Source organism: Bubalus kerabau, chromosome 6 (assembly GCF_029407905.1).
Source record: "Bubalus kerabau isolate K-KA32 ecotype Philippines breed swamp buffalo chromosome 6, PCC_UOA_SB_1v2, whole genome shotgun sequence".
In the NCBI taxonomy this organism is placed as follows: Eukaryota; Metazoa; Chordata; class Mammalia; order Artiodactyla; family Bovidae; genus Bubalus; species Bubalus kerabau.
The window spans coordinates 26,694,940-26,717,823 of record NC_073629.1 but is presented as its reverse complement, the minus strand read 5'-3'; the positions used below and the strand labels follow the sequence as shown (position 1 = coordinate 26,717,823).

General features: G+C 36.0%; 1 protein-coding gene across 9 annotated transcripts in view; it reads left to right on the top strand.

The window, feature by feature from the left end:
• MAN1A2 (mannosidase alpha class 1A member 2) overlaps window positions 1–22,884 on the top strand; it is a 148,983-nt gene that overhangs the window by 83,886 nt on the left and 42,213 nt on the right. For all 9 annotated transcript variants that reach the window (XR_008715633.1, XR_008715637.1, XR_008715636.1 and 6 more), the window contains 4 exons: window positions 322–416; window positions 7,216–7,339; window positions 12,764–12,857; window positions 22,101–22,216. Coding sequence is in view for 4 of the 9 variants with exons in the window: in XM_055584610.1 (XP_055440585.1) it covers window positions 322–416; window positions 7,216–7,339; window positions 12,764–12,857; window positions 22,101–22,216 (429 nt within the window). In the remaining 5 variants the exon portion in view is untranslated. The remainder of the gene's footprint in view (window positions 1–321; window positions 417–7,215; window positions 7,340–12,763; window positions 12,858–22,100; window positions 22,217–22,884) is intronic.

Sequence of the window (22,884 nt, the reverse complement as noted above, 5' to 3'; positions counted from 1 at the left end):
ACCATGGGTGAATTTCATAGCCTAGTGTTTTCTCTCAGATTTTTTGCCAGCTGAAAATACAGATATTAACACCAAAACCAGTCCTTCCCTTTCAATTAATTGTAGTTTCAAGCCATTTCACTTTCAGCTTTTTCTTCACTATCCATCCACTTTACAACAATTTTTCTGATTGCTGTATACTCCATGGTACCAAGAGATGCCATTTTCCCCTCTGTACTTTCATATATCCAGTATGTTGTGGTATGCATCGTAAAAGAGATCAGGAAATTTTATTGACAGCAGTAATTTCATAATTTATGAATGTTTGTGTGTTTGTCCCAGATATTCAAGATTAAAGCAGTCCAGTTGGCTGAGAAACTCCTTCCTGCCTTTAACACACCTACGGGAATTCCTTGGGCAATGGTGAATCTGAAAAGGTAAATTCTATTTTTATATGGTTATTCTTGTTCTGAATATATTAGATTAACTGATTTTTTGAGCCTTCACCATACTTTTTAAGACTTAAAACTGTTTTTCTCCGCATGTATACAGAAGCATATTTCTTTAAAGCATTGCCTGATTTTTAAAATACATTCTTTGCTTTGAAATAGTAAAACTATATTTCATTTCTACTGCTTGTTTCTGTAAGTCTAGATTTCTCTCCCACACCTTTATTGTTAACAGTATAGTTGTTTCTTTAAGTTTGCTTATTTATGTCTACTTAGTGCTGGAATGGATTCAAAGTGCTTTCCCTCTCTTCCTTTTTTGTACACTACTTGTTTTTTTTCTAAGTCAGAATACAACACAACATACCTTAAAATCAGGGCTTCCTGTTGCTGAATGTCTTACTAATGATAAGGGAAGACATAACTCATGATATTGACTGTAGGATCCTTTTTATGATATCTAAATTGTAGAAGTTCAAAGTGAAGCATGATTCTCTGACAGGTTTATTTGGGAAAATGAATCTATTGTAGTCATTTCTTTTTAATGGAGAACTTGATTAAGTTTTGATTTTCATTAAGAAATCATTATTTTATGCTGAACATGAAATCTAACTTTACTGTTCTTTGCTGTCATACACTATATATAATGTAAACTAACTCTTTGTGAGGAAAAAGCTAGCCAGAGTTCCATACCAGCCTCCACAAAAGGATATGGCCTAAGGTGTTAAGCACATACCTGTTCTCTTTTGTTCGTAGTTTCATTCCAGATTTTCTGGTGTTTCCTTCAGTAGCAGTGTCAGTCGTATACCTTTCTTATATGATTAGAATTTTAATTAACTTACAGTTTAACTCTGAGATGAAGAAATATGCAGGATATTATCTATAATAAATCAAAAATCCAGCATTGCAAAACTTCAAATTTAGATTGAGACAAAAAACTAGTAGAGTTTTCAAGGACCATGTCTTGAACATAAGCTTAATTTTCATACTATATCTTTGTATATATTCATACAAAATATTTATTTTACTTGAGTTTATAGAGCATAGATGTATTTACCTATTTTTAAAGGTTTTTGGTTTTGTGTTTTGATTGAATTATACATATCTCTCACGTAGACTTTATTCCAGTCTTGATGTCTGAAATCCAACCTGTGTTAATAATCTAGCATTATTTATCTCTTACAATATGATTAGCACACAGAAGCACATACATACATACTGGTGGAGCTTTTAAAATTTTATATGATTTGTTTGGATACTTGTTTTTCTTACTTATTCTTATTTTCTTTCTACTTCTTATTTTTCTCACTCAGCAAAATCTCACGGAAATACCCTTCCAGGTCATGCCACAGAGCTTTAAATCAAACTTTGTGATAACCACAGAGTAGAAGATAGGATATACTGTAAATACATAGGTTATACCATGATTTATTTAATTATTCCATATCAGTGGTATTAGTTTATTTCCATTATTTTGCTACTATAAACGTTACAGTAGCATCCTGTTATATATGTCCTTCCCTTGTAGCTCACTCAATAAATAATCTGCTTGCAATGCAGGAGACTAGGTTTGATCCCTGGGTCAGGAAGATCCCCTGAAGAAGGAAATGGCAACGCACTCGGGTATTCTTGCCTGGAGAATGCCATGGACAGAGGAGCCTGGCAGGCTACAGTCCATGGGGTCGCAAGAGTCGAACACGACTTAGTGACTAAACCACCACCATATATATCCCTGTAGAGAGAGGAAGTTTTTCTGAAAGTGATTCTGAAGAATATGATTGCTATATCAAAGGGCATATGTCTTTTTTTTTTTTTGTAGGATAGATTTCCCAAGTGTGCAATTGCTGGATCAAAGGATATATGTATTTTTGAGTTTAGTAGTTACTCCCCACATATTTTCCAAAAGGCTGTAATTCATCATATTTCCACCAACAGTATATGAGAATACCAAAATGTCTATAAGTATATGTTCTGTTTAATTTTCAAGAGAATAATGGCTATGAAATGTTACTATTGTTATTTTCATTTGTATTTTCTGCTTAGTGAATTCAAGCACCTTTTCATAAATTTATTGGACATCTAGATTGTTTTTTGTGAATTGTCTGTTTCTAAGTGTTGATTGAGTTGTGTTTTTCTAGTTAGCTTATAAAAGAGCCTTACAGATTATAGAATTACTTTTCCCCCTGTTCTACTACTTGTTTGTTGTTTTTATAATAATTTTTCATCCTTAAGTTTTGATTTTTTATATATTCAAATATGTCTTTTATAACTTTGAAGTTTTCAATCATGGTTAAAAAGATTATCTTCACCTGTATTTTATAGTCTCCTGGATTTCCGTAAAATGTTTTTATAATATTTTTTTTTTAATTATCAATATGATGTTGGCTGTAGCTTTTTTTTTTTATCAGTTGCCTTTATCAGATTGAGGAAGTTTTTTTCTCTAGATAAACTGTTAAAATAACTTAGAATAAAATTATTCAAAAACTCATGAGATACTATTCTTACTAGGCTCTTTGTGAGGTTTAAGATTGTGTTTTCACAATCTTAAATGTCTTTAATTTTCCTAACAGTCATGTGAACTAGTTATCATAAATTCTTATATTATGGATGAGGAAACTGAGTCTCAGAGAAGGAAAATATCTTGCTCAAGGTCTTTCAGTTCATTAATGGCAGGAGTAGGAGCCTATGTGCTACATCAGTATTAAGGTTATATCCTTATCTTCTGCATGTACTTCAACTTTTCTACCAAATCATGTATTACTCTTTTCTGCATACATTTTAGTGGTAATTTTAAGATTCTTATCTCTAAAAAAGCTCATATTCTGTATTTGTCATTTGACTGACCTAATTTAATATTATTCTAGGTGATACAGAGTTTAAATTAAAATCAACTAGTTCTAAAAGAGCTGAAACCAAAAGTGTCCATCTTTCTATGAGAGAAAGATTTATATTTTTCACTTCCTCCTAAAAGTAGAAACGACCCTAGAGAATGGTTTTAGAGTTCTAGTGGGAATAACCATGACTTTCTAATGAATCTAGACTTCCAGTTCCAGCCCTGAGGTAACTTATATCAGGTTAACTCTCCCATCAAAAGTAATCACAAAATCCCAACAGAATGATTTGAAGGGATTGGAGAGCAACACCTAAGGGAGAACCCAAAGGGCCTGCTTGAAGCCAGCTGTAGAAAGCTGGCTTTTCCCCTACGGGTATGTTCTAAATTGAGTGTGATTGAGGCCAACCCTAAAACAGTGCTCACGTAGAGCAAAGAAGACTGTGGTTAGGCTTTGGAACTGCCAAAAGGGCTGAGATACAAGGGATGAGTATCTCAAATCAGGAAGGAATTGCAGAGGATAAGCCCCAAAATTTATCTACAGATTTTCCTCCTATTGTTGGCTGATTCTGTGCCTGCACATGCACGGAACAAAGATATAAAGAAACTAGAAAACAGCATTTGGAGGCTGAAGGGCAAAAGGAGAAAATTTAACAGCTACTTGGTATTGGGAAAGTTGGCTTAAAGCTCAACATTCAGAAAACTAAGATCATGGCATCTGGTCCCATCACTTCATGGGAAATAGATGGGGAAACAGTGAAAACAGTGTCAGACTTTATTTTGGGGGGCTCCAAAATCACTGCAGATGGTGATTGCAGCCATGAAATTAAAAGACGCTTACTCCTTGGAAGGAAAGTTATGACCAACCTAGACAGCATATTAAAAAGCAGAGACATTGCTTTGCCCACAAAGGTCCATCTAGTCAAGGCTATGGTTTTTCCAGTGGTCATGTATGGATGTGAGAGTTGGACTGTGAAGCAAGCTGAGTGCCAAAGAATTGATGCTTTTGAACTGTGGTGTTGGAGAAGACTCTTGAGAGCCCCTTGGACTGCAAGGAGATCCACCCAGTCCATCCTAAAGGAGATCAGTCCTGGGTGTTCATTGGAAGGACTCATGCTGAGGCTGAAACTCCAATACTTTGACCACCTTATGTGAAGAGTTGACTCATTGGAAAAGACTCTGATGCTGGGAGGGATTGGGGGCAGGAGGAGAAGGGGACGACAGAGGATGAGATGGCTGGATGGTATCACCAACTCGAATGACATGAGTTTGAGTGAACTCCGGGAGTTGGTGATGGACAGGGAGGCCTGGCGTGCTGTGATTCATGGGGTTGCAAAGAGTCGGACACGACTGAGTGACTGAACTGAACTGAACTGGTATTGGGAAGACAGGTTAATGTCTAAGGCTGCCAAGGTGGAGGGCCCTGTGAGGTTGTATGTAAAAATATGAAAAATTTTTTTTAGAACTTAGTGTTTTGATAGTGCTTATATGCACTATGAATGAAACTTTGAGATAGAAAGTTTTTATATGGAAATGAGATTTTGTATTTATACTTGACTGTGCTATAATCCATTCACCTTGCTAATGCCTAGGTAATCTTTCTAAATGGTATGCTCTATCCTTTAAATATTATGTTACATTCATTAAAATTGTATATGATATTCCTTCATACTTAAATTTAAAATTTCACCATAGCCAACAGAATTTCTACACAGTCTAGATTATACCCAGCTTTCTAGCCTCATCCTATATCATCATTTCTCCTTCCTGAGCTCCAGCCAGACTACACTGTTATTGTTCAGCCAGGTCTTCGAGACCTCATGCAGTGTAGCACGCCAGGCTCCTCTGTCCTCTATTATCTTCTGGAATTTGCTTAAATTCATGTCCATTGAGTTGGTGATGCTGTCTAACTATTTCAACCTCTGCCACCCACTTCTCCTTTTGCCGTAAATATTTCCCAGAATCAGGGTCTTTTCCAATGAGTTGGCTCTTTGCATCAGGTGGCCAAAGTATTGGAGCTTCAGTTTCAGCAACAGACTTTGCATTAAATATTTAGGGTTGATTTCCAATCTAGCCACACTAACCAAGTTTTTTTCTCAGGGCCATTCCAACTGCTATTTCCTCTACTGAGAATTCTCTTCTTCCAGATCTGTTCATCACTGGCTCCTTCTCATCATTCAGTTCTCAGTTTAAATTGTGTCATTTTAGAAACTTTTTGAACATTGTACATAAAGTCTTTAAACTCTTCCTCTATCACTAGTACTCAGTATTCTATTCTATTCAACTCAGTATTCTATGTTTTATTTTCTTCGTAACAATTATCATTTATTATGGGAACAGGAATGTTATATGTTAGAGAAGAGAGAAGTCGCTTAGTCATGTCCGACTCTTTGCGACCCCATGAGCTGTAGCCTACCAGGCTCCTACATCCATGGGATTTTCCAGGCAAGAATACCGGAGTGGGTTGCCATTTCCTTCTCCAGGGGATCTTCCCAACCCAGGGATTGAACCCAAGTCTCCTGCATTGCAGACAGACGTTTTACCCTCTGAGTTCACTGTTATATCTCCCAGATAAGAATAGGTACTTTATATTTGTGAAATGAATGACTGTCCTACATAGTTACTGTATCCATATTTCTTCTTTGTTTCTCATGTCTGGCTTCAAAAAAATCTGTTAGTGGTATTTGCCTTTCATAATTTCAAAAACAGTGCAAAAATAGCACCAAAAAATTAAAGAACTTTGAGGTAGTGGTATCCTGATACCTATTTCAGTGTTTTCTCCACACAGATAAATACAACATAGCATATTGAATTGCCAGTATACAAGTAGATATAAATAAGAAAGGTTAACAACTATATGGTACTGGCAGCTACACGGTACTGAGGAGACAGTATTTGAAGCTGCCATGGTGAAGGGCCCTTGGTAAACACCCCCAGGCTTTCAGCTGACATCCCATAGGGCCACTTTCTGTACAGGTAAAACTAGAATAGTTTTAACCCTTAACAAAGCTCAGAGCCAAGGTTATCTGCCTGTAACTCAGTCTATGTTTCAGAGGAAGCTTAACCTTCTGGGAAAGAGGATAGCATCCAAAGAGTCTGTACTTTTCATTTATATAGTTTGGCTTCCAGTGAAAAATTTATAAGGCACCCTGGAAAAAAAAGAAGATATCCTAGAAATATATCTGCACAAATTAAGTGCACACAAGATTATTCACTATAAAAGTTTTCATAATAGCAAAATACTAGAAATGTGCCAGAGGACCACTAATAGAGGATTGATTAAAGTCTATCTACTTGTATAATGTAGTAGTTTTCATACACTATCAGCAGTGGAGGCAAGACAGTGCTTTGTCATAATACTGTCCTGTGGCATCAGTGGTCCCAGCACAATAAATGTGAGTTGTACTTTCAAGGTTTGAAACAACTTAGAATGCTCTCACACATTTTTGTGTGGATGAGAAACATTTCAATTGAAAATCGTTAATGTCTTGGAATTCTATGCATTTGTAGATAAAAATATAAGAAATTTGTTTATAACCTTTGGAAAGCCTAATGAGGTACATCTTAATAGTTAAAATCTAACATACAGAGCAGTAAGTATACTTTGCTGTATTTTAAGAAAGGAGGGAAAAGAAGAATATGTATTTGAATTGCTTACTTATGCATAGAAATTTCTATGCTAACACATAAGAAGCTAATGAATGATTATATTTGGGGCCTGTAAGGGGAAGAGAGATGAGAGTGGGGTGAAATACTTAACATATACTTTTTACATTGTTTTGATTTTTAGGACATGTGAATATTCTATTCAAAATAATTTTAAAATAGTAAGATTTTAGGTACAATAATCTATTGTGTTTGCAATAATTGCTGAGAGAGTTATTTAAAAGTTATATACTCATTGAAAAATGTTTTGGTCTTTCCCCGATTCTGTCTCCTTTTACCTTTTCGTTCATTCAGTGGAGTAGGACGAAACTGGGGCTGGGCATCTGCAGGAAGCAGCATTCTTGCTGAATTTGGCACACTACATATGGAGTTTGTCCACCTCAGCTACTTGACAGGAAACCCAATTTACTACAAAAAGGTTAGTATTCTTGCTTTCTTTTCTTTGTTATAAGAGAATCCTTTAGGTTTTACCCCAAAGATTTGATTAATACTTAGAAAATATTTGCCTTTTTAAAAATTATATTAAAGAAATGTATCTTATATTTAGACCAGATTTGATATATTTTCTGTTATCTGAGAAGATATAATCATTAGTAAGTTTTCAAGAAATTACATTATAGTCTCTATTTAGCATTGTGCTGAAGTTCCTAGTCAGTATGGTAAAATAAGACAGAGTGAACAAAAAGGTAAAGATTGAAAAGGAGAAAGAAAACAGTAATTACTCACAGATTAAATGATTACCTAAAATATTAAGATAATCAGAGGAACCTTGCGGGTTACAGCCCATAAGGTTGCAAGAGTTGGACACGACTGAGCAACTAAGACTCTCACTTTCACATTTAAATTATTAAACAAGAGCTTAATTTATATTTTGAATATAAGATCAACATGATGTGCTGTGCTCAGTCGCTTTAGTCATGTCCTACTCTTTGCGACTCCATGGATTGTAGCCTGCCAGGTTCCTCTGTCCATGGGATTCTCCAGGCAAGAACAGTGGAGTGGGTTGCTATTTCCTCCTCCAGGGGATCCTATATCTCCCCCTAATAGGTCAGTTGGTAAAGAATCCACCTTCAATGCAGGAGACCCTGGTTCAATTCCTGGTGAAGGGATAGGCTACCCATTACAGTATTCTTGGGCTTCCCTTGTGGCTTAGCTGGTAAAGAATCCGCCTGCAATGTGAGAAAGCTGGATTTGATCCCTGGGTTGAGTTGGGAAGATCCCCTAGAGAAGGGAAAGGCTACCCTCCCCAGTATTCTGGCCTGGAGAATTCCATGGACTGTATAGCCCATGAAGTCGCAGAGTCAGACATGACTGAGCACCTTTGACTTCACTTTCTTATATCACTTTCATTGGCAGGCAGTTTCTTTATCACTAGCGCCACCTGGGAAGCCAAAAGATCAATATACATATTAAAAATCAGTAGTATTTCTCTATACCAGCTGTAGCAGGCAAAAATATATCACTTATAAAAACATATCTATGTAGTAGGAACAAAAGTATAAGTTTTCCACAAGTAAATCTAACAACAGATGAGCAAAGTTCAAAACTACTAAATGACATTGCTGCTGCTACTGCTGCTAAGTCGCTTCAGTTGTATCCAACTCTGTGTGACCCCATAGACGGCAGCCTACCAGGCTCCCCCGTCCCTGGGATTCTCCAGGCAAGAACACTGGAGTGGGTTGCCATTTCCTTCTCCAATGCATGAAAGTGAAAAGTGAAAGTGAAGTCGCTCAGTCGTGTCTGACTCTTAGTGACCCCATGGACTGCAGCCTACCAGGCTCCTCCGTCCATGGGATTCTCCAGGCAAGAGTACTGGAGTGGGGTGCCATTGCCTTCTCTGAAATGACATTGAGTTGGCCCTAAGTAAATGGAGAGATGTATTATATTCATATATAGGAAAACATACAAATTTCAGTTACCTCCAGATTTATCTATAGCCTCAATTCAATGCCAGTCAGTTACTCAGTGCTTTTTTTTTTTTTTAATGAAACTTGACTAGACGTATCTAGAATTTAAACAGGAGAGAAACATTCAAAATACTTCTGAAGAAAAACATGATGGATGGGTTTGTATTACTCAGTTATCGACACTACCAATATTAGTGTTGGTGCATTGAGACAAGTAAAACTGATAAACAGAATGCTACTGCTGCTAAGTCACTTCAGTCGTGTCTGACTCTGTGAGACCCCATAGATGGCAGCCCACCGGGCTCCCCCGTCCCTGGGATTCTCCAGGCAAGAACACTGGAGTGGGTTGCCATTTCCTTCTCCAATGCGTGAAAGTGAAGTCGCTCAGTCGTGTCTGACTCTTAGTGACCCCATGGACTGCAGCCTACCAAGCTCCTCCGTCCATGGGATTCTCCAGGCAAGAGTACTGGAGTTGGGTGCCATCACCTTCTCTGGATAAAAAAAATAAATAGCCCTTAAACAGCCCGACATGTATGTGGAAGTGTGACAATGGTACCTTTTTAGATGATAACGATTCTAGGAGCATTAAAGACTTAAATTTAAAATACAAAATCTAGTAAAGCTGAAAATACATATACTCTATGGCCCAATAATTCCAGTCTTTGGTGTGTACATTTACTTCATACATATAAAATCATTGTTTGTATTAGCAGTTTATATGATAAGATTCAATACAGCAGTGAAAATAAATTAATTATGGTCACATTCATTAATCAAAAGAGTATAATACAATTCTTAAAAAGTTCAAAAGAAGCAGAGCTGAAGAGAATATTGTTTAGGGATTCAAAAGTGATTTTAATAGAATCAAGGTAATAACGAATGTAAAATTCAAGACTGTGACCACATCTCAGAAAAAGTCAATGATATTTGAATGTGTAATGGTAAACAGAATAGCAAACGTTATGTCGTGTTGTATTTCTTAAATTTAGTATGACTAGACTCTCTCTATATAGTCCTTTCTGTGTATGAAATATTTTATCAGTCAGAAGAATTTTCAGATTCTTCTGAAAGATAGCAAAAGGGAGCCAAATCACAGAATTTTCCCTTTCTTGATTAAATTAGCAATAACAATAAAAATAATTAAGACCAGCAAAAATTAATCAGTAACAATGAAAGAAGGAAAGGCTGAAACCTTATGTCATAAATGTGATAGCCATAAAAAATAGAAGATTTCTGCTGTGATATCTTAAGTCTGTCTCTTGCCCTATCCTGAATCCTTACTGGGCAGAGAAAGAAAGTCAATAAATTCCTGATATTCCCTGTTAATCTTACAAGGGAGACAAGTGCCATAGTATACAACTGCCCACAGCTCCAAATGTGTTCTCACCCTCCGTCCTCCATAAGCACTTAGGCCTCAGGAAATGAGCTAGTACACTAGTATTCCAAATCTTAGTGTATCCTGGAGGGGAGATGCACCGCCCCCTGCCCCACCCCCACCCCCCACCACATACACACAACAGGAAGGAATTTGAGGACAGTTCAGCTCCACTGTATCAATCTGAAGTTCAGGTCAGAGCTGACCTAGTTAAACATGAACGAGATGAAAGAAAAAGCATGGCAATTATGCAGACATACTGCAGGAAACAAGAGCAGAGTGGTAGAGCGCATGTAAGAGACAAAGAACCCAGCTTGAGATTTTATAAAACCAAAAATAAAATAATACAGTAAGATAGTAGAGCTAAAAAAGCAAATTGAGACCTTACATATTTCTGTAAAATAAGTGAAAAATAACATTAACCTGTACATAGTTGAAAACTGAATCATTGGCATGAAATAAAGGCCAAGAGATAATCGTTGTGAAAATAAGGAAAAACATAAAGAGATTTTTTAAAAAGATAAATTCGTAAAACAGATAATCTAGCATATGATATTTCTTAAGTGGAGAAATCTTAACCTAACGCATAGAAATCACCTGAAAACAACAAAAGGAGAAATGGAACTATTAACTTGTTTTTAACAAAATTGAGATACTTGATATTTCATGTCACAGAATAGGAAGAAAGGTTGGCATAAGCAATCAAGGTCAGAGTGCAGTTTGCGTAACTGAGGAGAGGATATTGGTGGCTGTAGCTTTCAAAAATAAAAGCTCATAGAACAGTTCTTTAAAGTAAGTAATACATCTTGAGGTACAAAACCAAATCCTCATTAGCAGCAGTGGGAACAGACTACAGACTGATGGTAGACTCTTCTTTGGACCCCGCTAAATATGATGTGTTGAGAACCTGGAAAAACAAATCAGTTAAGGATCTCACTGACAAGCTGTATTTGTACTTGTATACTTTAGTGACAGAAGAGTAATGAGTAACAGTGATTCTCTAGTGCTGCATTGCTGGTTTCAGTTGCCTGATGAGAAACAAAGGCTTAAGAAACCACATTCACATCTGGACTTTACTTATCCTTTTATGTCAAAACTCTTGTGAATTGCTGGTTCAAGAAAAATAGTAATAAGTCATCAAAAAAGAACACATACAGAATTTATACAAAAATATTACCAGAAAAAAAGGGAAGGAATGTGAAAAATAAATGATGGCCAAAAGATATTTATCAGAAAACAACAATTGAAGACCTGACCAAGCATCACCATGAGAGAGAAGATAATGAAGCTCTCATTTATGTGAAACCAGAATATAAACAGAGATACAGGTGCGCAGAGATAATAAGATGCCATATCAGTAATACAGTGTAAGAAAAAATTAAGTCATAGTCAAAATGAAGGACAAAATGGAAGTAATACAAAGAACGCCTTCAAAACATAGTGAGAGACTTGGAAGGCAGAATGGAGACAAGCTAGTGAACATGGAAATTAAAAGATAGGTAAAAAGGTTTGCAAAGGAAATGATAAATGTGGAAAAGAAGCAGAGGGGATTTAATGTATGCATAATTTTCAGAAGGTGAGAGAACTGACTAAACCTGGTTAATGGAATTATTCAGATTGAGATTGTTGTACATAGATTTGGTCTCAAAGATGTAAGAACACAAGTAATAAGCATCCCTGAGCCAATTCCTAAAACTCCACGATGACAGAATCCAGTTGAATAAAAGAAGATTGGAAACTGTGAATTAAAGGGTTGGTGCTATGCTCAAGTCCAGAAAATAGTGAAGTGTATGTATAAGGCCCTGTGAATAAAAAAATGTTTCCTCAAGTCATTTATGCCAACTAGGTTATCATTCAGATGTGATGATAACATTCTGAAACAAGAATACAAGAAAGAACACGTTTGTGCTTTAAAAAAATTTTTTTAAGCACTTAAAAAATCCATCATCCAATCTAGAGATGAATCAAAATGAAGTCCCTGGAAAAGCCTCCAGCTTCTTAATGTATTTCATGATTTTCCCCCCTTAACTTAAGGAATATCTTTTAGGAATTTGAAGTTTAGGAATTCTAGGAATTTAGGGATGTCTATTATGGAATCAATATTTAAGGTTCAGCAATTTAGTTTTACTTTTTCATCTATTAACTTCAGAGTGGTTTCATACTTTTTATTACAAATATTCTATTATGATTATATTTTTATGAAATTGTTTCTGTTCTTAACATTTAGTTATGTACATATTGAATATGTCTAGAATAATGTTTACCAGTGGTGTTTCTGATGACTATTTCTGGAGAGTAGAATGTTGAAATTTAAATTGGTTTCTATGCCTTTTTCTTTGTGCTTTATTGTTGCTTATTTATTATTTTTAAATAATGCTCATGTTCTATCTTATAAAAATAATGAGTCATTTAAAAAAGAGAAGCCTTATTGTCTATCTCACATACACACACAGTGGGGCGGTAGGAATGTAGGTTCTGAGTGAGAGAAAAAAAACAAAGCCCAGATTAATATAAAACTTTAGTGATTTTTTTTCATGATTGCATTCTTTATCTTGCTTAGGTCATGCACATTCGGAAACTACTTCAGAAAATGGATCGTCCAAATGGTCTTTATCCAAATTATTTGAACCCAAGAACAGGTCGCTGGGGTCAATGTAAGTATTGACCACTGATGCTCTGTTGAAATATAGTCTGAAAACTTGTGCTTGATATAGTGATAAGTACACTACATGTAGTATTAGAAACCCCAGATTGTATTTAACCCTATGATCTGCTAGTCCTGTAACCTTTGGCAAGTTTCTCATGTCTTGTAGTTTCAGTTTTTATATGTTTAAAATGGAGATATTAATAACCCATCTCACAAGAGTATTTTATTTCACGTATGTGTAAGTACTTAGCTAAAATATAGTGTGATGTTTGCAAAGGGTTATACTTTTAAGCCCTTGTTTGTGAACTATATCTTGGTATAAATAAGAGCATTGCTTGAGATAAGTAGTTAAGTATTATGTAGAAGAGTTGTGTGTGTTAAATGACTGGAAAATAGTGTGCTTGCTCTTAGACAAGCCACGTCTGATCATTCATTTTAAAAGGTAACGGTGACAGACTTTATTTTCTTGGGCTCCAAAATCACTGCAGATGGTGACTAAAGCCATGAAATTACAAGACACTTGCTCCTTGGAAGAAAAGCAAGCGTCTATGACAAACCTAGACAGCATGTTACAAAGCAGAGACATTTCTTTGCCAACAAAGGTCCGTGTATTCAAAGCTATGGTTTTTCTGGTAGTCCTGTCTGGATGTGTGACATGGGCCATAAAGAAGACTGAGTGCCGAAGAACTGATGCTTTTGAACTGTGGTGTTAAAGAAGACACTTGAGAATCAGTCCCTTGGACTGCAAGGAGATCAAATCAGTCCATCCTAAAGGAAATCAATACTGAATATTTATTGGAAGGACTGATCCTGAAACTGAAGCTCCAGTACTTTGGCTACCTGATGCAATAAGTCAACTCATTAGAAAAGACCCTGATGCTGGAAAGATTGAAGGCAGGAGGAGAAGGGGGCGACAAAGGATGCGATGGTTGGATAGCATCACCAACTCAATGGACATGAGTTTGAGCAAGCTCTGGGAAATGGTGAAGGACGGGGAAGCCTGGCGTGCTACAGTCCATGGGGTCACAAAGAGTCAGACATGACTGAGTGAACAACAGCATCAGTGTCTGTTATTTACCAGACTTTTGGATGAGACTGGAGATTGGGAAAGAATATATAGGATTTTGAATTCAGGCAGCTCTCGGGCTAGCAGGCAGGGTTTGTATAATGAAATAAATGTTGTAGTAAAGGAAATGTACCAGTTGTTAGGTGAGACTGTGGTAGAAGTGATTTCCTCTGTTTCCGGAGACTGTGTTTTGTTTGTGAAGGGGTTGATGATATCTCATTAGAGTTTTAGAACTGATCTTTGAAGGAACTGATTTTTTAGAAACATTAAATAAAGTTTTCATGAAAAACATGAAACTAATCTCTTGTAGTTAGTTTATGAAAGAGCAAAACACAAATGGACAGAATACAGATGTTCCTATTTAATCCTAAGAGTGGTGCTATCGAAGATAAGTGACACATAGAGACAGTGCACTCCTTCTGTGCTGCTTTAGTAGAATGTACAAAGGACTATGTTTAGTACCATGTTTGTAGCATCTCCGTAGTTTGGTCATCAGAGACCTTTGTTGCTGTCTTTCCACTTTACTGTGTCCCTAAGCAAATCAGTGAAGCTTTTAAACAGAAGATACTATTCTTTTTCTATTAAATTAATAAACAGAATGGACATATCCCAGTATATCCAGTGCTTCAGAAAATATGAAAATTTGTATGACCTTTGAAGCAGTGACTCATTTCTAGACATTCATTCCAAAAAATTTTCAGACCTGTGTGTGTGTGTGTATGTATACACACACACACACACACACACACACACACATATATAAAATAGGGATAATTTGGAAACATTCTAAAGCACTCCTGTTCAATGGAATGAACTTTCTGTGATGAAGAAAATGTTCTATTTAATTAGCTATTTGTGACTAAAGCCTACCACATTGGACAGTGCAGTTTTTAAACTTGTGAAAGAGATTTGGTTAAGTTATAGTCCCTCCAGGTGTGATATACTATATAGACATTAAAATTTATGTTATTAGAATGTTTGACATAGATAAATATGAAGTACCTAGAAAGATATTTGGAAGAAGGAAATGGCAACCCACTCCAGTATCCTTGCCTGGAGAATCCCATGGACAGGGGAGCCTAGTGGGTTGCCGTCTGTGGGGTCGCACAGAGTCGGACATGACTGAAGCAACTTAGCATGCATGCATGCATTGGAGAAGGAACCAGCAACCCACTGCAGTATTCTCGCACGGAGAATCCCAGGGACAGGGGAGCCTGGTGGGCTGCCGTCTATGGGGTCGCACAAAGTCAGACATGACTGAAGTGACTTAGCAGCAGCAGCAGCAGAAAGATATTTAGCAAAAGAGAGAAAACAAACACCACAAAAATAGGAACCAGAGTGTTTCCTGTGTTTTTTTCCTGAATGTTTGTTTTTATTTTCTAATTTTGTTTACCTCTGTTAACCTAATCTGATAATGGATATATGTTACTTTTGAAGTAAAAGCATTTTTGAATAAGAAGATGCTCTCTTGCACACCAAAATCTTAGAATACTGAAAAATAAAACACTGTTTGAGAATTGCCAGCCTTTCAAATGACCAACAGTATCTCATTGATGGCATCTTAATTAAAATTATAACTCTTTCTCTTCATCAAATGGTATTGTGAAAACTGGATAGCCACATGAAAAAGAATGAAGTTGGGCCCTTACCTTATACCAGATTCAAAAATTAAGTCAAAATGCATCAAAGACCCTAAATTGAAGAACCAAAACTATAAAACTCTTAGAAAGACAAATCTTCATGACCTTGGATTTGGCAGTGATTTCTTCAAAAGTACAGGCAACAATAGAAAAAATAAATTGGATTTCATTAAAGTTAGAAACATTTGTGCATCAAAGGATATTGTTATGAGATTGAAAGACAACCCACAGAATGAGAGTTTATTTGTAAATAAATAATACTTGCAAACCATATATCTGATAAGGGTTTAATATCCAGAATGTATAAAGAACTTCTCAAACTCATGTTCAAACTCAACAGCAAAAAGACAAACGCTCAATTAAAAAGTGGATAAAGAACTTGAATAAAGTGTTCTCCAAAGAAGATATTCAAATGGAAAATAAACACATGAAAAAAAAATGCTCAACATCATTATTCATTAGGAAAATGCAAATCAAAGCATAATGAGATGTCACTTCACACCTGCTAGGAAGATTGTAATCAAAAGGACAGATAATAAGTGCTGGTGAGGATGTGGAAAAATTGGGACCCTCTCATGCTACTAGTGGGAATGTAAAATGGTGTAGCCACTGTGAAAAACAGTTTGGTGGTTTCACAGAAAGTTAAGCATAAAATTCCATATGATCGAGCAATTCAACTGCAAGATAGATACCCAAAAGATGTGAAAGCAAAGACACAGAGAGATATTTGCATGCCAGTGTTCACAGCAACATTATTCACAATCCCGGTGGAAACAAGAAAGTATCCTTCAAATGGATAAATAAAATGTGGTATATACATACAATGGTATGTTTTTTAACTGTAAAAAAGAATGAAGTTCTTACACATGCTACAACATAGATGAACCTTGAAAATATTAATCTAAAATGAAAGCCAGTTGCAAAATGACAAATATTATATAATTGCAGTTATATCAAATAGCTAGAGTAGTCAAATTTAGAGAGACAGAAAGTGTATTGGGGGTTATCAGGGGCTTGGATGAGAGGAGAATGGAGTTATTGCTTAATAGGTGTAGCGTTTCTGTTTGGGATGATGACAAAGTTTTGGAAATAATGACAATGTTTGTACCACATTGTGAATGTAATTAATGCTACTGAATAGTACACTTAAAAAATGGTAAAAATGGCAACATTCATGTTATATGCATATATTTACCATAGTAAAAATTGCAGTAAAAAACAATTCTTTTAGTCATACTTGTTTTTTTCCCACAAAACGAATCCAGATTACTTCTTTAGAATTTCTTCACCCACAGCAGTTATTAATTTTGAGAATGTTATAAAAAGAACTATTCACTGGTTGTTTTGGCAAGAGGTCTTTACAATTTTAGGGGAGCTACCCTGATATCCCTTTAGCAGCTGCAGTCCTTATTAAATTGTCCAGTTTGTTCCTTCTAGTATTTCTGTATATTTCATATCAGCTTCTGAAAAGTATATCAAATTCCATTATTATCTTTGAGCAGTAGGCATCTGTCATAACTATAAATAGTCTGCAAAACAAACAGTGAATTGAACTGAAATTTAACAATTCAGCTTTGGCTAACTGTATTATAATTAGAGTAATGATAATGTCTGTGACATGCACACAGCAATCACAGAAGAATTATGGTAATTACCTCCAGGAAAAGTACTTAGCAACAGATATAAAAGAATGTAGTAAGCAACCTAGATTTAAAGGCACATCATTAATATCTTTTTTTTTTTGCTTCATTTTTTCACTAGTTTTCTATGTACAGTACTTAACCTATGCCATTTAATGACTTAAGTGAAGAAGATATAGGAAACATCATTACTGATTCATTAAATTTCATACTACTGATTTAAAATGTGAAAAAGTAAGAATGGGTATAATACTTGGAGTTGAAAGACTAATCCAGGTTTTTCTGCCTGATAATTTAGATAAGTTAATTAACCCCATGCCTTTGTTCCTTCATCTGTTATTTGTACTTATTTTATTAAGACAGTTATGTGAATCATGTTTATGAGATAATGAATATATTTAAAAAAATAAATAAAAAATACTTCATAAACTATAAAGCATATGGTACAGATCTGTTTATTCTAGAATTTCCTATAAGAATACTTCAAGAATTAGCTTCTTAGAACCTCATTAACTTTATGTTAAGACAGAAAATGTAACCATTGGTATTTAGTAGTACTTTCTAAAGTGTTATCAGTTTCTGAATTTCAAACGGATCATGGAGTGACATGGTACATCAAATTTGACACCAAGGCGGGCATGGGTTAGTGGTTCAAATAAAGTCAGACTACTGGGTGATAAATTCCATAGTTAACTAAGGATCTCAGGCTTCTGCTGTGAATTTATTTATTGAATATATAAACATCTACTGAAATGACATTCTAGAAGAGCTGATGAGAACCTGTTAGGCAGGACTGGGACTGCATCCTATAACCTAAGTAACCTGTAACTAAATCTGTAAACCCTGGCAATAATTCACATATCTAAAAATCATTGCCTCTAAACTGATGACAAGACATTTACCTTTCCAAGGTTTTTCTCATTAATTCATCTACTTTAATTTTTTATGTTTTCTTCTCCTGCTCATTTGTTAATCCTTAGATCTACAATATATTGAGAAATATATGTGTGAGGCCAAAGTGCAAAATTTTAAAATGCCCTACACATTATTTTAATTACTTTTATAACTGTTAATGTTCCAAAGGACCATTTGTGTCCTTTGATCATGTCTTACATGCTGTCTGGGTGAACTCCACGATGGCTTAGATACATTTTTATAAATCCCAATTTTATAACTCCCAAAGGTATACTGCTAACTTATCTCTCTGGATTTCCATGTTTGTTATACCCATTTAGATATCCATTTAGTCCCTCAGATTCATCATGCCCAAGATTCAGACTCCTTCCACTTTAAGTCATTTCCCCCTCTAGTATTCCCAATTTCAGGGAAGAGGGCTGCTGTTCATTCAGTCATTTTCCCCAGCAAGAAATCTAGAGTTCATCCATGACTTCTCTTTCTTCATCCTTTCAGTAAATACCTGGTAGATAACAAACCAAAAGATTATGGTAGAGTCAGGAAAGATTAGATTATTTTAAGATGTTAATAATAAGAGGTAGTTTCAGTTGACAGGTAGAAGTTAAAGATAAACCAAGAGAGAGATTCCTGAAAAGGAAACGGAAATGGTTAGTGTTCAGAGCTAGGTAGAGTGTATTGAGTAGAGAAGGAACATTTTTTCCTCTTTAACAGGCAAAAGAAACAGATAAATTAATAGATGGGGGTACAGATAGTTGAAAGATGCATTTTTGGGGTTAGTGATCTGTATTTTTTCTATGAATTTGAACTTTTGTTTGTCTGCTGAGATTAAGGAATAGGTAGAGCTGTTGAGGTCTTTTTTTATTATTATTCTTTATTTAGTTTCCCATGTTGGGTCTTAGTTGCAGCACGCAGATCTTCATTGCAGAGCACGGACTCTCGAGTTGTGGCACATGAGCTCTAGAACACACAGGCTCGGTAGTTGCAGCACACGGGCCTAGTTGCTCCGTGGCATGGGGATCTTAGTTCCACAACCAGGGATCAAATGCAGATCCCCTGCATTACAAAACAGATTCTTAACCACTAGACTGCCAGGGAAGTCCCTTAGAGGTCTTTTGAAAAAGAGATTTAAAATCTCTGCTTTAGGGAATGGGAAAGATCACAAATCAAGGGGTCATAGAAAACTTGACAAGCAATGCAGAGCTTCTCATTGATGGTGAAAATTGTGAATTTGGGGATAATAGTAAAGTAGACTCTCAGTTCAGTTCAGTCGCTCAGTCGTGTCCGACTCTCTGCGACCCCATGAATCGCAGCATGCCAGGCCTCCCTGTCCATCACCAACTCCCGGAGTTCACTCAGACTCACGTCCATCGAGTCAGTGATGCCATCCAGCCATCTCATCCTCTGTCATCCCTTTCTCCTCCTGCCCCCAATCCTTCCCAGCATCAGAGTCTTTTCCAATGAGTCAACTCTTCGCATGAGGTGGCCAAAGTACTGGAGTTTCAGCTTTAGCATCAGTCCTTCCAGAGAAATCCCAGGGCTGATCTCCTTCAGAATGGACTGGTTGGATCTCCTTGCAGTCCAAGGGACTCTCAAGAGTCTTCTCCAACACCACAGTTCAAAAGCATCAATTCTTTGGCGCTCAGCCTTCTTCACAGTCCAACTCTCGCATCCATACATGACCACTGGAAAAACCATAGCCTTGACTAGACGGACCTTTGTTGGCAAAGTAATGTCTCTGCTTTTGAATATGCTATCTAGGTTGGTCATAACTTTCCTTCCAAGGAGTAAGCATCTTTTAATTTCATGGCTGCAGTCACCATCTGCAGTGATTTTGGAGCCCAGAAAAATAAAGTCTGACACTGTTTCCACTGTTTCCCCATCTATTTGTCATGAAGTGATGCGACCAGATGCCATGATCTTTGTCTTCTGAATGTTGAGCTTTAAGCCAACTTTTTCACTCTCCTCTTTCACTTTCATCAAGAGGCTTTTTAGTTCCTCTTCACTTTCTGCCGTAAGGGTGGTGTTACCTGCATATCTGAGGTTATTGATATTTCTTCTGGCAATCTTGATCCCAGCTTGTGCTTCTTCCAGCCCAGCGTTTCTCATGATGCACTCTGCATATAAGTTAAATAAGCAGGGTGACAGTATACAGCCTTGACGTACTCCTTTTCCTATTTGGAACCAGTCTATTGTTCCATGTCCAGTTCTAACTGTTGCTTCCTGACCTGCATATAGGTTTCTCAAGAGGCAGGTCAGGTGGTCTGGTATTCCCGACTCTCAGGTCAGCTGATATTTTACTGGCTGGGTGCAATAGGTGAACAGTGAAATAAAGATCACCTGTTGCTTCCTTTCCTATCCAGCCTAGACTGCGTAGTATCTGAACCAATGTGAGAATACCTTTAGTCTTCTGTGTTATCTGTCCTACAAATCCAATGCTTGTATCAACTCAGCCATGTACCTTTTCCATTCATCTATAGTCAGCTGAGCATTGCTCATGAAAATCATCAATAATAAAGGTTAAAGTCACTACAAATTTATAACAAAACTGGGCCCTAGTGGCTCGGACAGTAAATCTACCTGCAATGCAGGAGACCTGGGTTCGATCCCTGGGTCAGGAAGAGCCCCTGGAAAAGGAAATGGCAACCCACTCCAATATTCTTGCCTGGAAAATCCCGTGTACAGAGGAACCTGGCAGGCTTGCAAAGTGTCAGACGCAACTCAACGACTAAGATGACTACAGATTTATTATTTCCAATTCTAACTGGATCACCAGTACCCCTGACAGCTCTAACTTTGATCAGTTTACTTTCTTTTTCTTTACTCTCCTTAAATCTTCTGTATAAAACTCTTATCCATCCTCATCTGTCTTTTCACCATATCTTTTTAATTTCCTGCACAATTTTAGTATTTATGTATGTCTTTAGTAAAAAGTATTTATATAGATTAAGAAGATAGAACTAAAAAAAATTGCAGAGTGAGTCTCAGTTTATTTTAAAAGATGAATTAAAACGAATTAAATTTGTTGATATTACTGATCGATTTGGACTGATTCCAAATATCCTTTTTATTTTGTTTACTTGCTTTTGTAAAAACAGTTTTATTAAGGTAAAATTGACATACAATAAGCTGTATGTATTTGAAGTATACAGTTCAATAAGCTTTAAAATAAGTATAAACTTAAGAAAACTATCACTACCATCAAAATAATGAACATATGTTCACCCCAAAAGACTTCCTCATAACGCCTTTATGATTTTTTTTCCTTACTCCCCTTCTCACTCCTTTTTCAAGCAACCAGTGATCTGCTTTCTATCATTATAGATAGGTTTGTATTTTTTAGACTCTTCTATAAATGCAGTCCTTTATATGTACTTTCATTTTTTCTGGCTCCTTTAACTCAGCATAATTATTTTGAGCTTCATCCATGTTGTGTGTATCAGTAGTTCTGAATATAATCCCACTTTGTGGAATACTACAATTTGTTTATCCATTCACCTGTTGATGGACGTTTGGGTTATTTTCACTTTGGGGCTGTTACAAAAAAGTGCTGTGAACACACAAGCCTTCTAGTGGATGTATGTCCTTTTTTTCTCATGAGTAAAAATCTAAGAGTGGAATATTTGTATTTTATGGTAGGTATATATGTTTATCTTTTAAAGAAACTGCCAAATTGTTTTCCAAAGTGGATGTACCATTTTACATTCCCATCAGTGGTGTTCTTCCACGTACTCATCAATAATTGAAAAAGACTACTAACCATGTAAAATTTCACATCCAGCAGAAAAAGATTTTCTAGAAAATTGGGTTCAGATGTAGAGAAGAGTGATTATGGTACTGTCCTACTGGATTAAATTTGAAGTATGTTGGCAATAGGGCTGTCAATATAATGTTTAAATTATTGATATGTAATATAGTCATTGTAATTAAAAAATATTATTTTTTGTCCTCTATCTTCTCTTTTTTCCACCTCCATCCTTTTTCTGTTGCAGATCATACATCAGTTGGCGGGCTAGGAGACAGTTTTTATGAGTACTTACTAAAAGCATGGTTGATGTCAGATAAAACAGACCATGAAGCCAGAAAAATGTATGATGATGCTGTTGAGGTAATTATTATCGGAACATTTACCTGCTTAACATCTCAAATATATTATGTATTTGATAGAAATTGATGAACATCCTGTACATATATTATTATTTACATTCACTTAGAGTTTGTTAGTATTTCAATATAATAGTCATATATTGTTTTCCTTTATTGTAACACTTTAATTGTTGAAGAATTTAGTGTAGCATATTTATGTATGAAAATTTATTTCAGTTATTTGTAGCTATTTTCTGCAGAGCCTGGAAAAACTTCTGACTTAACATACTTTTCCATAAACATTTCTATTTTCAAATGACCAATTAAACCTACACATTGAGAGCCTTATAGGTATGTAAGGACAAAACACTTTTATAGTATTTTTTACATTTTATAGTGTTTGCACTGCTCTGATTCCTTTTACATATGTGAAGTCATTTAATCTTCTCTACCGTTCTACTTATGAGACCTCAAGGTGCAGAGAAGTAAAGCTTGCATAGCTTAGTTAGTAATGGAACCCATATCTGAACAGTCTAGGTCCAGAGCCTGTACTCTTAACCCCTCTTCTATATTGTTTTATATTTATGTAACCTTGTGCTACAGTGTTGTGGCAATTTAAAATTGGGACAGATTTCATTCTTGGAAACACTTATATGTGGTATTTCCAAGTGTTAGTCACTTTGTAAATTA